Source organism: Orbicella franksi, chromosome 14 (assembly GCF_964199315.1).
Source record: "Orbicella franksi chromosome 14, jaOrbFran1.1, whole genome shotgun sequence".
NCBI lineage: Eukaryota > Metazoa > Cnidaria > Anthozoa > Scleractinia > Merulinidae > Orbicella > Orbicella franksi.
In genome coordinates, this window is record NC_138158.1 from 21,528,121 (window position 1) to 21,543,069 (window position 14,949).

The 14,949-nt window shown below is 40.5% G+C and overlaps 1 protein-coding gene and 1 pseudogene across 2 annotated transcripts; both read left to right on the plus strand.

The window, feature by feature from the left end:
• The first annotated feature begins 2,076 nt into the window (after positions 1-2,076).
• On the plus strand, positions 2,077-6,456 carry LOC145467300 (E3 ubiquitin-protein ligase TRIM71-like). The gene is made up of 4 exons (XM_081450843.1): positions 2,077-2,789; positions 3,579-4,067; positions 4,705-4,963; positions 5,634-6,456. Exons 1-4 carry the CDS (start codon positions 2,348-2,350, stop codon positions 6,454-6,456), a joined length of 2,013 nt encoding a protein of 670 aa, XP_081306969.1. The 5' UTR covers positions 2,077-2,347.
• Positions 6,457-7,009: 553 nt separating this feature from the next.
• LOC145467301 (uncharacterized) lies at positions 7,010-12,806 on the plus strand (annotated as a pseudogene). Its single transcript, XR_014042038.1, has 7 exons — positions 7,010-7,087; positions 7,335-8,480; positions 8,851-9,101; positions 9,488-9,784; positions 10,586-10,803; positions 11,344-12,022; positions 12,586-12,806. The product of XR_014042038.1 is annotated as an uncharacterized LOC145467301 (transcript).
• The last annotated feature ends 2,143 nt before the right edge of the window (positions 12,807-14,949 follow it).

Here is a 14,949-nt window from a genome sequence, read left to right on the forward strand (position 1 = left end):
ACGATGCCTTATATCTGAAGAGTGAATGAAACTGTGTTTGCTTGTATTAATTGAAAGGTGAAATATTCAGTATACATATAAGAAAAATAACCTCGGATTAAGGCTTCATTTTGAAGTTGTTTTCTGGTCTCATTGCTCATGAGATTTCAGTTGCTGTAATAATAGATGTGCTTAGGTGATTATGCATTAAATGATTTGATAACTGAAACTCTGGGTTTTATTTCGTGACTGAGGATCAGATGGGGGATTAAGGCTTGCCACTATAACTGAGTAGTAATAACATTTTAGCGCTTAGCAAGGCAAAAGGGTATCAGAGGAAAGGTTTCAGAGAAGCACGATTTAAATATCGTGATAAGCAAGTCTGTGGATCGAGCCTATAGGGGTATAAGGGCCCGCATTAACTCTGCACCTCCATCCCCACCGCCTACCTCCCCCTCCCTACCCGAGGCATCAGGATCCCCTAATGGCTCCATTCCTTCAACACGACTTTGTCGATATAGGAGTAAATATTTCGAATTCATATTGGTAGCGAACACGAAAAGCAGAGCAACGCGCATAATTCTATTTACTCTTGTGTAGCATGTAGATCTGACATGAAATAATTGTTGTAATCACTGTTTTCTCTTGAAAGAACGAACATGGTGGATCCGATTTTTCGCTTATTTTGAGTCCAGTAGTCAGCTTTCTTTCTTACGAATATCATGAGACCAATCTCTTTTGCATATGAATAATGAATCAATCGCTGCAACTGGCGTGAACTTAGCCACCACTCGTCATTCGTTACTCGTCACTGACCACACCCAAGGCTGGAACACATTTGGCCTCCTCTCTGGCTCGACTTTGAGCACATATCTTTTCCTTAAGTTATTTTTAGTTATTTTAATTTTCTTTGCATATGTTATTAAGTGTCCAGAGTAAATAAAGCATTATTGTTGCTGTTCAGTTAGTTGGGTTCTACGCGAAAAACGGCGACCGAAATTGGGAGAGGGATTTTTTTTTTCTTACTGCACGCACCCCATCAGAGGATCCCCTCCGCATTCTCCTTTTCCTGGTGGTTCAGGCTGTCATACGTAAATGCAACACATAGCTTCAGCTCATCTTTGCTCTTTATTATCAATGTAAAATTAATGTTACACCTTGGTGGCCTCATGGTTAGTGCGCTCGTCTCCGGATCGAGCGGTCCGAGTTCGAGCCCTGGCCAGGGACATTGTGTTGTGTTCTTGGGCAAGACAATTTACTCTCACAGTGCCTCTCTCCACCCAGGTGTATAAATGAGTACCGGCGAACTTAATGCTGGGGGTAACCCTGCGATGGACTAGCATCCCGTCCAGGGGGGAGTAGAAATACTCCTAGTCGTTTCATGCTACAGAAACCGGGATAAGCTCCGGCCTGATGGGCCACTTAGCTCGCATGCAGACTTTACCTTTACCTTGGTCAGATGCTGCCATATGACCTCATAACCGTATTACCTTAACCTCATGCCAGCCAATAAACTGAAACGGTACATCGTCTAATCTTGAAAATATTAAGATTACCAAAAAAAAAAACGTCATCCATATTTTCCGCAGTTTTATGCCAAAAATATACTTTTAAACAGTTATAACAAAGTTAGTTCAGAACTTAAATTATTCTTTTTCAATTCTGTTTCAATACAACCGGTCGAATCTGCAAATATCGGTATTCAGTTTAAAGCGCAAAAGGCTTTATACTTTGGAAATAATGCTAAGAAGAAAATATCTTTTCCAACATCCGTTTGCACCTAAAAGTGAAAACAAAGCCGGCGCCCAAAATTTGGCGTTTATTGTGCGGCTTTTTTTCTTTTTTAAGAAAAGCCCTCCAAATCCCATGGGCGACAACATAATCATTGATTACAAAAGCAGTTTCCATTGTTGTTAGTCGGTTTGGTGACTAAATTATTCTATTTGAATGTTTAAGTTATTGATCATTGTTGTTTTCACGTCCTTAAAACGGCACGTACACGCCGGAATTTCTAGTTCGCTTCGTTGGGGTTGTCAATGAAGATTCGACGTCTGGTAACACTTTCGAAAAACGGAGTCCCGAGCAGAGTCGTCGATTGCGTTGCAAAGCGCGCTAATTGCGCAGTAGTTGGAGCACATTGTGATTTCAGCAGTTATCAGAAAGATTATTTCAGTTTGCTTGCGGATCAAGATATTAAGCTGTGTTTGTTTACAGCCGACAACGAATTGGAGCTTGATTGTCTTGCAAACTTTTAAGAGATCGTCTTGTTTGGAAGAAGGCGTTGAAGCCCCGAAGTTAATTGTAAGAGAACCTGTTTTCGTATAAAGATCGATATAGTTATTCAGCGATACAGTTTAAATCCAAGACGATGAGCGAAGATAAAGAAGCAAGCACGATGGATGTTGTTTCCAACATCAAGACGAACCTAACTTGCCAAGCCTGCGTCAACTTATACGTGGATCCGAGAATTCTTCCTTGTCTACACACGTTCTGTTGTCAGTGTATCGAAACACTTCTGCGAAACCGACCGCTTAAGGACAAGGTACTCATGTGTCCCACATGTCAACTAGATACCGGTCTGGAAAACCGCAAGGCTGTGAGAAATCTTCCTGCCAATTCTCTGCTCGTGTCGCTGCTCGATCTGTTGTTGATTCAAGAAGGGGAGATTGTCGAGTGTGATATTTGTGACAACAGCGAGGAATCGTCAGCTCGTGTTAGATGTAGAGAATGTTCGTTTTACCTGTGTGAGCTTCACGAAGAAGCTCATAAGAAGGCCAGGGACACAAAACAGCACGTTGTTCTTTCCTTGGGTAAGCTACTAAAATATAGCAATATAACTGTATAGTGGTACTTGTTTCGTCCTTGTTTCGTGTTGGAATTAAAAAAATTACGGTGCGCGCATTGGTTGTGGGGGTTATTTTTTTTTGCTCTCCCTTAAAGCGTACATTTGCCGTCACCGATTTATGTTTCTTCTATTAAGGCATCTGCTAGTTTACATATCTCTTGCATGTACACTCTATATAGAAACGTGCGTGGCCGATCGTTTCTACAGGCTAGTAATTGTATGCCTTGTGGACTCCTGTGAATATTATTATGCCTTTTTTCTTGTATAGACACATGTATATATATTAACGATTAGAACAGCGTCCCCAATTAGCCACCTGGCTAAATACCCCCGACAATTAAATAAAGTTGATGATGATGATGATGATGACGATGATGATGATGACGATGATGAAGTTAAGGCGCGGTGACCTCATCGCGGTTAGCGCGCTTCTCTACGGATCGAGCGGTCCGGGTTCGAGCTCTGGCCGCCGGGGCATTGTGTTCTGTTCTTAGGCAAGACACTTTTCTCTCACAGTGCCTCTCTCCACCCATGCAGATGTATAAATGAGTACTGTCAAATTCAATGCTGGGGGTAACCCTGTGATGTATTAGCATCTAGCCAGGGGGGAGTAGAAATACTTCTAGTCGCTTCATAACGGGAGAAAGCATCGGCCTGATGGGCCACTCGGCTCGTATGCAGACTTTACATTTTTCTTGTACAAACATAAGACACCATTTAATGAAACTACTCGTGTTGATGTTTTGTTTTACAGAGCATTTGAAAACCATGTCTCTGAAAGAACTGAATCGCCCGACCTTTTGCGAAACACATACTGACGAAAGATTAGCGCTGTTTTGCGATACATGCAATGTGACCATCTGTCGGAATTGTGCGCTGACAGATCACAGAAAACACAACACACAGTTTATAGAAGACGCGTATTCCAAATTGCGTCCAAGATTGTCGCAAGTGTTGGAACAAACAAGGAACATTTGCGTCAAAGTGGAAAACGCCATTCCTGTGCTAGACTGGATGCAGGCCAAGGTAAACTTGAAAGCTGATGGCGTCCTGCGTGATATCGAAGATAGCATCAATAGCAAGATTAAGGCTTTGCAACAAAGGAAAAGCGAGCTTCGAGCCGCGGTGGAGCTGGTACGAGTGAGTAGAAAGACCACTCTGGAAATACAGAGGAAACGACTGGAGGCCTCCCGGGATACCTTGCAAGTATCGTGTCGCTTTGTCAAAAGGGTGCTCGAAGAAGGTAATTACAATAGTTTGTGTAAATGGCAGCGCTGTCGTTTTCAACGTAAAATAGTTATTGCCCGTGAATTGAAGGGTGAAGCCACAAGAGCAATGGTGTGGAGGGGTTCTTCCCACTTCTTTGGCAACTTTATCTCTTGTCTCAGTCCTATCCTGTTTTATCTCAACTATTTTTTTACGATGTAAGAGGAAACCCTCAGTTCCGCAAGCTGAAATACGTAGCAGAGACATAAACGACTCAGACTGGAAACGAAAATTCCATTTTGATGACGTAGCTCTACGGAGATTTAGAGTTTCTGATTGGTTGTGAACTACGCGCTAAAATTCACATATCTCATCATTTTAGAATTTTCGGGTCTAGTCTCACACGTCTCTTGAGCGTATGTCTGTCCACTCAGTTAACATGAGTTAATTCTAGATTAAGCCATGATTAAGTTTACCATGTTCTTCTCTTTTATCAGTTCTGGGAGTTATATCATTATCAATTCTGAGAATTGATGGTTCTGCTAAGTAGTACTGCAATAGATGTTGCCGATATCGGTAAGAGAGGATTTAGCGGGAGAAACGCACTGAGAAGAGCTGTCGAATGAGAACGAGACCAGACCTCTGTTTCTCTTATCCGTATTTTCTCCGTATAGGTGACCCAGTATACCTGCTGTCCGCCAAAGATCTTCTTTCCGAGAGACTACAGACACTAGCCACTGAGCACTATGAATTGCAGCCCCGTGAAGATCATGCCATCAGTTTCTGTGCTAATAACGACGCGCTACAAAGCCTCATTGACTCATTCGGTTCAGTGGACGCGTCTTACGCTTGCTACGCGACCTCCACAGCCGAAGGACATGGCTTACAGGAGGCAAACGTCAACCAACCAGCTTATTTCACAGTTGTTACCAGGTTTGTTGCTAACATCACGACTGAAAATTAAAAAAAAGTTAAAAACGTAATTTGATTACTTAAAAGTAATTTGAACATATACATGTAATAATGAATGTAATTAAGCAAACATGTTGATTTTTTCTCTTTCCCGCCTTGCCCCTGGGTTCATTTCAAGTCGTTTGTAAACCTGAGTACCTGGAGTCTGATTACCGTAACAAACAAAACTCCAGCGTACACTGTGCTGCCCTGAGTGATACTGTCTTGGCATAATTCATAGATTCAAATTCTGTTTGAATGTTTAGGCTTTCATGGCAACGTAGGAGGAGGCGGGGAAAGGCACTATATGTGAATATACATTTGCCGCCTTTGGTTTTTTTTTTGCTTCCGTTCCCCGCCACTTCCTTAGTAGCCCAGGCAACTGGGAGCTCTTTTCGTTGTAAAATATCATGCGATATCCACCCTGCAAGAAAGAGAATCCCTTCTCTTTCGCCGGGAATCTCAGTGGCAGCCAGTACTTTATTTAATTTAATTTTTCTCTTTATTAAATGCGCCTTTTTGTAACAGCTAATACAAAATAAAGGTTGTGCGAAATTGCGTCTAATACTGAAGTTGTAGACTGATGTAATGCCGTTGTATTACGAGTAAAATCTAGCTCGTGATTAATTTTAGTTTCGACGCTACTTTTTAGGGACAGGAAAGGAAGACCCATTGGATGCGAAAGCTCCGACGTTCGTGTTCAGGTCGAAACCCCTGATGGCAGCATAAACGATGCTGAGGTGACCGCACAGAATGGCGGGAAACACAGCGTCAGCTACACTCCCCCCGTCCCAGGGCAGTACCTCATTCACGTCACTATTCGAAGTTGTATGATGAATGAAAGTCCGTTTGTTGTCACTGTTCCGTATGCGTCACGCGATTACGAAAAAGTAAACCATCCACAGTTGGTGATCGGGGGGCCTGGAGAAGAGGCTGGCCAACTGAAGGGAGCCAGAGGAGTAGCAGTGGACAAGGATAACAGTATCGTTGTTTGCGACCGCAACAATTTCCGCGTGCAAGTTTTTGACTCGTCCGGAGAGTTTCTCTTCACGTTGGGAACTAAAGGAACCGATAACGGCGAATTTCCAGGTGGTCCTTTGAACGTAGCTGTTAGCAACGAGGGAACGTTTTTCGTCACCGATTGGAGCGGAGACCTGGTGCAGGCGTTTGATAACAAAGGGGAGTTCTTAACGAGGTTGAAAATACCAGCTGAAGATGACGCGAAAGCTGGCAGGCTGAGTCACGTGGTTGTCGGTAGTGAACGCGTGTATGTTACCGATTCCCAAAACAGATATATTTACATGTTTAACATTTTCGGAGGATACCTGTCACATTTCAAAGTTGGTTGTGTGGACGAGGACGATGGACTTCAGAGCAAACTCTATGGAATTGCAATAAACAGTAGAGGTAAGGAAGAGCTGAGAGAGAGAGGAAAAACGAAAAAAAGAAAAACAGATCTAGAATTACCTTACTAATACGTATCTCTTTAAGTAACGCTCCGCGTAAGAAGTAGGCAAGCCAAATGCACAGGCGCTAAATTACAAATTATTAACTTAATTAAAATGGCGGCTGCTGATTGGTTGAAAACAAAAAAATGTCAAAAAAGTCTCCAAGAAATGAATTTTTCGCGCATTTTATTGTTAATTTTTGATCCCAGAGCCCTCTATTCTGTATATGTAGAGTTTCGTTGCCATGGGAAATGGGGAACTGGCACTAACTGAATGCAGGTCCAGCCTTCTCCACCGCCGCCATATTGGAATTTAGATTCTTGCCGACAGCTAGTTGCGTTTTTGAGCATTTCGTTTGTAGTATCCATCATATATTTTCGTATCTTCTTCGTTGCTGTCAAGTTTATCTTCAGACATGTAGCTTTTTGTATTGAAAAACGTTATTTCTCCGTAAAATATGCCAGCACCAGCTTCGTGTTGCTGTCCAAAGCACACTGCATGGGGACACGCGGACGACCTTAAACTTTGTATTGCCACAAAGCATGAAATCAAGTTTTGTGAACTGAATAAGGGTGGTCGCCACAGCGGTCGCAAGAGACATATATGTGTTTCCTGTAGAGAACGCATCAGGTTGGAAGCGAGATGTGAAAAACTCGAGGTAAGAATGAAGAATGCAAATTTGTATTTAGCTTACGTATGATCGGGTAAACCGTCTGCTTAAGCATACTTTTCTGATAGCTGCTTGTTTATTGAGTGTATAAAGCTGTTGTTAATCTCACCCATGAGTACGTACGAGCGACAAATTCTAAAGTTGTTGTACATGGAGAGAAATGTTTTTCAATGGAGTTTCAGGAATGTTTGTAAGCTTTTTTACATGCAACACATTTTTCTTACCTCATTACTAGAAAACTATTGATGATGCGCGCCAAAATAACACACAAGAAGCAGATGCTGTTGTTGAGGATGCAGCTGTTGATATGGAAGGTCACCTGTTCCAAGATCATGACACCAGTGCATCCATCTCATCAGCTACATTTGTAGATCAAGCAGTCCAAGTTGGTGAGTTCCCTGCCCAACCATATCAGTGTTATGAGGCAAGAAAAAAAAGTGATATTCGAACTGAACTGATTCAAAAAATCAGAGGTTTAATAGATGGCTATGTCCACGGTGATTCCCGTGCAGTTCCTGAACTTGTCTATGACCTTGTTCATTCTAAAAAATGGTTGAGTACCTTTGGTTTAGATGAGAAAAAAGTAGTCAAAGAAATTCCGGAGAAGCTACTCTGTTCAATTTTGAAAGAGTATAAGGAATGCAAAGTGAAGGAAACAAACAGCCAAATAAGGACGCAAGGGAAGAAAGTCCAGCAAACAATAAACATTTCAGGAACTAAGTCGAGAAGTTCTATTGCATTCCAAGGAAGCACACCTGACAATTTCAGATCTCGAACAGAAGCAGCAAGAAGTATGGGAAGGCTGGTATCATATTCAGCAGAGAGACGGAGGCTTCTGTCAATTGTTGCTTCTGATTACTCGCAATCTTACCTGACTGAACTTTTCCAATGTTCAAAGAGTACAGTGACTGCCGCCCGAGTTCATGGAATCCTGTTTGGTCGAGGAGGAGTTCCACCGGCATCCTTTAAATTCTCTCGGCAGTGTGTTACTCGAGAAGTTCTTGATCAATTGGCAGATTTCCTTCTGCGTGATGATGTTTCACGTCCATCTTCCTGCAGAAGTGTGATGGTAGATGGTAGAGAATGCCCAGTCCGCTATTGGCAGGATTCCATCAAGCAAGTGGTGAAACAATACATGTTGCAGTTTCCAGATGGCGTCAAAAGGAGCTACATCTATGCACACCTCCCAAAGAATTACCGTGCCAACACCATGCTTGCTGGGCTATGCAATCTTTGCGAGGATTTTGGCTATGCAAATTTCGCAAACCTACGAGAGCTCATACAGAAAATGGGTGCTGACTGTCAACAGCAAGATCTTGGAAGCATCATGAGTTCTATTACAATTCTGCAGCGTTACCTCAAAACCAAGTTTGCTCATGAGGTATTAAAATATAACTGTTCTGTAATGTGTGATCATGAAAATATCTATACCTCCATTGGAAATTATGATTGTTTGGCATGCCTCAAAGCAAAAATGTTTAGAGTAAAGTACGACAGTAAACTGTATTTTTAAAAGTTCTGTTCTGAAATGATGTTTTACTGAACATTCATATAGAGCAAGTTTAATCTTCCATTCTGTGTTTACATACCTAAAGCTTGTTTCAACAAAAGACTCATTCTAGTTGAAAAATTTAAAATAGTGACCTGTAGTCCTCAACACTATCATTGCATAAATTGTTTATGGAGCAGAAGGAATTAGTAGAATACATGTACCTAAAACTGAATTTTTTTATATTTTATTAACAACTCAGGCACAGAGGCACTCAAGCTGCTTGGAATTATGTATGAGCTATGCATTGGAATCCTGTCCCAGCAGCCATACTGAAGCGTCCCCCGAGTTTAGTCTTGTATACAGTATATACAACAGTGTGTCAGCTGCTATTGCTACAGCACCAACAGAGAAACAGGTGCACTTCTCAGATCAGCTTGAAGAATTCAGAAAGAACTTCTGGGACTATGTTGGCCATATCTTGAGAACCAAGCACCAAGGAGATTATTACAGGTGGAGCTGAAGTCACACTTTTGTGTTGCTTTTATAAACATGTCTGTACTTGCCAGTTCTTGTTATCAACAATTAAGAGAGATTATTTCTCAACATTCATTATCCTGCCATTAACAAAATGTGTTGTACATTTAACTCTGACCTACACTGTACATTTGTTGTTGATGGTTACAGATGATCAATCGGAAATTGACTTCTGTCAATTATTGATGAGCATGTACTGTACCTCTGACCTACAAATATCAAACTTTGAATTTTGTTTGATTTTAAGTGGCACAACTACGCCCACTCACAACTCAGGAAATGATGTGGAATGCTTGAATCAATACTGTTAGGAATTTTTTTTGCTATGCCATTTACATTGGTACATTGCTCATCTCATTTAGGTATGTTTTGAAGAATCTTCAAGCAGGAGAGGCAGTAGTCATAGTAGACTACAAGATGAAACTTGAGCTTGGAATGCGTTCCAGAGAGATCCAACGTGACTGGTACAGTAAACGGCATTTCTTTGCATGGTTTTTACATTATCGCACAAGTGGGTGTGGATGAAAGGAGAACTGAAGTTTTGGATCTTTGGTCTGAAGACACTAAGCAAGATGCTTGGTTTACCCAAAGTGCATTTGATGTTGGTTTTTCTTGGATGGAAAAAGTGTTTCCCAACTTTCAAGTGTACCTATTTTCTGGTAAGTATCATTGTCTAGACATGTATGTCTTACATGTTATGATGTACATTAGTAATGGAGTAATACAATAGACCATATTCATATTCCCGGCATTGGACTGGAACTAGCTTGCAGTGGAGGCTAATGCTGGGAGTCTTTTCAAATGTAAATGACTTTGATCTCTTTATAATGATATTTCCCCACATGAGCGTCCATTGCAAGCTAGTTCCAGTCCAAAACTGAGAATACAAATATGGTCTATCAAACAAACGCACTGTATCATTCTTTGCTTGAACATGTAGCTGATTGTGACAAATCAAAATTTTTACTTTGCTCTGAGGTTGCCCTTTGTGTTAAGGTACAAAACCAAGTTATAAATCAAAGTTGATCGATTGGTTGTGATAGTTTCGTAAACATTTGTATGTGTTTTTAGAATTTTCCATGAAAGGTCTGAAACTCCTTGTTTGTCAAATGCTGCGAGCAGGCCTCAGTTGGTCGGTTGGTTGTGTGGTTTTCTTTTCACCCTCTCAAAATAGGCTATATGGGTTTTTTTTCCTTTTTTTCTTTTCTTGCCTGAAGTGGGTGTTTGTAATATTGTGATCTACATGTAACATAGTTAGACATTTAACACTATGATACTGATTGGATACATGTGGAGTGCCTTATATACGGACCCTGAACATTAAGGAAATGTCTATTGATCTTAGAGCTACTACAATTGAATATGTACATAGGGTGGCTTTACATCATTTATGTATGTAATCATTACATTACAAGATGCAGCAATTGTGTATGCAAATTTGTCTTTGTGACCATTTACAGATAATGGGCCACATTATCATAACACTGCTGTTTTGATGTACCTGGCTGAGGTGAATGCATCATTTGGAATAACTTTGGTGGAATACAACAATTTTGAAGCTGGGGAAGGCAAGACTGTCCTGGACACGCACTTTGCACATGTTTCTCACAAGATAGTGCGTTGGGTTCGTATTGGGAATGATCTGGAGTCTGGAGAGCAGCTAGCAAATCTATTGGAGGTATTTTTTTAAGAAATCCTTATTATTATTATTGATATTATTATTATTGATATTATTATTATTATTATTATTATTATTATTATTATTATTTTCATTTACCTCGGCCATGGCTAAGTACATCATGAATATATATGTTGTGGTTGGTTTGAAATTTTTAAAACCAGTTAATTTTTATTTCCATTTTTCAGATTATGATAATGAAGAGAAGTCAAAGGAAAATCAAAATCAAACTGGTTAAAAAATTTTAAAATCAAGGAAAAATTTGAGTTACAACATGTGAACACAACATGTATGCATCAAATTGTGTCAGAAATAGCCAAATTTCAACTTTTGTCTGAGGGGTTGCCATGCATTGTGTTAAGGGACCAATGAGCTAATATTTTTAAAAAATAGTAGTTTGAAGTAAATAAAAGAAAACCTCTGTGTGCTGATTATTTTAAAATTCTGGATGGAAATTAAATAAGAAATAGTACAAATCAGTTGCTCTGATTATTTTTTCTGTGTCAGAAGGTAATGTCTACGTTTACTTATGATTTGCAGACAATGAAGAATGTGCGATGCAAGAAACTTATAATTGACCGGTCAAAGGCACCATCGAAAATGGGTACATTTAAGGACATATCACTCTTTGGCAATTTCAAATTTCCATCCAATGGGTCATATGAAGGTGGTATAACAGCACAATCACTTGCTGGCCATGGAAAATGCATCAGCAAGACAAAATCTCAGGTCCAGGCACTTTCTTCCAGAAATGTCCCAATTGCTGGAGCCACGGGTGCTACAGTAACAGAGGAAATGTGGCAACCTTCAGATGAAACAATAGAAGGACATCGTGCAGTGGAAACAGATTCATACTCTATAAAGTATATTCAGCTATGTTCAGATACCCATGAAGATGCAGCCCTCAGACCTTGTAGTGACAATGACCCTCCCAGTGACCTGAGGCCATCTCCTGGTTTTGCTCTCAAGAAAGGTGGGGCTAAGAAGACCACTTTCACAAAAGCCCAGAAAGATATTATGATAGCATTCTATGATCGTCAAAAGTCTTCTCAGATTAGAGCTAATCCAAGTGATGTGATAGAAGCAATGAAGGCTGCTGGGGTTCCAGAACTGAAAGAGTCACAGATCAAAAGTTGGTGGAGTACATACCACCGTAAGCAGAAACAACTGGCAGAAGACATGATTGAGGAGGCACGTCACCTAATGTTGCAACAACCAGGTACTATATAATATTGTATACCTAGTAAGAAAATCGCCCAAAGAAATTATGTGCGCTGATTGGTTTAAAATTGTGTTTCTATAACTTGATAGAAACACAGAACTAACACGAGCTGTTGACATAATGATGGCACAGGCAAGGGGAATGTACATTTTGATGATCAAAGTAAACAGGTTTTGTTTTTTTGTTGTCACGGTATTTTGTAAACGAAATTGAAAACATATTCTCTGTGTTTGTAACAAGTTACAGAAAAACTTGTGAAAGTTTGGGAGAACTTGAAAAAAGCTGTGGAAACACTCGTCGTCTTCCCACAGCATTTCTTGTTCTCTCAAACATTCACTCGTATTTCTATAACAAGATAGTAACACAGTACATGTTTTCTATTTCTTAAATAATGTATATAATATACAATGTATGGTGTAAATATATACATAGCCCTTAAGGACTCTATTCAAATACTTTTCCCCCAAGAAATGGAAAAATGAATAGTATTTTTTTTTTGCTTTCAAGTTGTCAGATCCCTTTGTCAGAAGGGATTGTAATTTTCCTCTATTTGTTTTAAGGAACTGTCACATTTGAAGATACTGACAACTTGGCCCAACCACTCCCTGAAATCTGCCTTGAATCAAACCAGGAGACCACCACACTTGAGGATGGAAGAGTCCTTCCCACACAAACAAGGACAAGCCCTACTGCTGATGCACCAACTTTGCCTTTGTTGAACAATGCTAGCCAACATTCATCAACTGGGTTTCCCGTAGGACACAATGGGCGCATACACTGATTTGCAAAATATTTTTTGCCACCTCGTTATATAACCTTGATAAGCGCGTGAAAAAGTAAATTGAAAAAATTTGGCCCAAGGCTTATCTCATTTCTAAAGGAAAGAAAACAGCAAATTTCACAAAACTGATCGATATATATAAATATATATATAGGTAGATGGTATCAACTATTCCCAGAAATGCATTTTACTTCATGAAATCTTCAAATGCCGGTAAAAAAAAAACCCCACAGGGGACAGGAAATTTAGACCACCGCACAAATAATAATGCGATTCAGTAGGTGTGAAAACACAGAGTGTGAAAAAGTGAGTGAGAGAAGGTTTCAAGTCTCATGCTCTGTGGCAAAACGACTTCATTCCGAAATGAATGTATCCTCGGTGCTTTGGTTTGAAATATTTCGTTTTCTGGACAAAGAAGACTTAACACGAACGGCAGGAGTGTGTTTTGAGTGGTGGACAATGATAATGAGAGAACCGTACCGGAAAGAACTGGAGAGAGATGATTTGGATCTTTCGGGGACTGAAAGCCTTTATCGTTTTATTCCACTCAGGAGGTTCAGAGAATTGACGCGTTTAAATATGGCATCGACGAACATTTCAAATCGCCATTTCCAACAAATCATACGTGGTGCACCAAATTTGGAGTTTCTGGATATTTCTAATTGCCAAAATTTGGAACAGAACTCCATTTTCCACTTCAAAAGCGCCTTACCCTACCTGGAACACGTGAACATCTCCGGAAACCGGAATTTTACGATTCTAGCTGTAGCAAGTCTATGCTCGTGCGAAAATATACATATGCTTGTAGCCCATGGGTACAATTTTACCGCCGAAGAATTGCTTTTTCTCACAAAAACATTTGAATCTGTATCAAGCGGGAGTTTGGAACTGGAAACGGACGATGGATACAATCCTGTGCCTTTGATGAACGCGTTTGAGGATGAACTGTTTGACGAACTCGAAGAACTTTTCTAAGACTGAAATCAGCAATAGCCTTATTTTTACTTTGTAATCCAATGTTTTCAGTTGTGTAGCGCGATACGTTACGAATCTGTGTACTGTTCTGTTTGAATCGGCTGTCGGAGAAGCAGCGATTTCCATCGCAAACTGAAGGTACATTGAACCGATATCAAGCAGGAATTGGAAATGGAAAACGAAGATGGTTACAATAGTGAACTGTTTGACGAGACGTCGCGGAATAATTTTTATAACGTTTCTTTCACTGTATAATGAATTTTTTTACATAAGAAGTTACGAAATTGCACACGTTACGTTGGTACGAAATTGCATACGTTTTTTGTTTGAATCGACACGCGATCGGATGTCAACATGAAACCTGAAACGTAAACAAGAACAATGAAAATCTCAAAGTCAGTAGTGTCCTATTACCCAAATTGCGCTAGTCATCCGAAATGTTTGTCAGAAATAATACTTCCCCGTTTCATTTTCTTTTTAAATTACGCACACGATGTAGTTATGAGCATAACGATAAAGTGTATATCGGCAAATCTGAGAAAAAACTGCAAGTTCTGCGTGCAATTACGAATAAAAATTCAAATTTCGCGCTTTTAGGTGAGCCAGCCAATAAGCTGGGGGAATTTTGATTCAATTAAGTAATTACGTGATAAAAGTTCAACGGTAGTTTGTGCTTTACCCCCGCTGGTAATTGCCTACTTCTTACGCGGAGCGTTACTTAATTAACCACAGAGTATGCTGAAACTTCAAGCACAACTTTAGCTGCTTAAATTCACGCATGTAATGGGCTGTCTTGATGAACGTAAACTCCACTTTAATGAGAAATAGTCAGGAAGTAATCATTCTAACCCCTCTAGCCTCTCTAGCCCCCTACAATGCTACACATATCTACATTTAAAACATGGGTAAACTGGTCTACGATGAATAGGATAATTCTGATTGGCTCCCTGAGCGGTCCGAATTTTGCAAGGTTTGTGGGGGGTGAGCGAAACTGGGATGAGGCGAGCGCGAGAGGGAGGGTGAGAGCGAGGGCGATCTGGCAAAGAACGCGAGAGACCCCTCGCTTTGTTTCCCCCCCCGGGGGGGGGTACTTTGGAAATTTCTGGGTGGGGATGTGCCGCTGGGACCCTGGAACCCTTAGCCTATACCAGAGCTAGTTCAGCTGAAT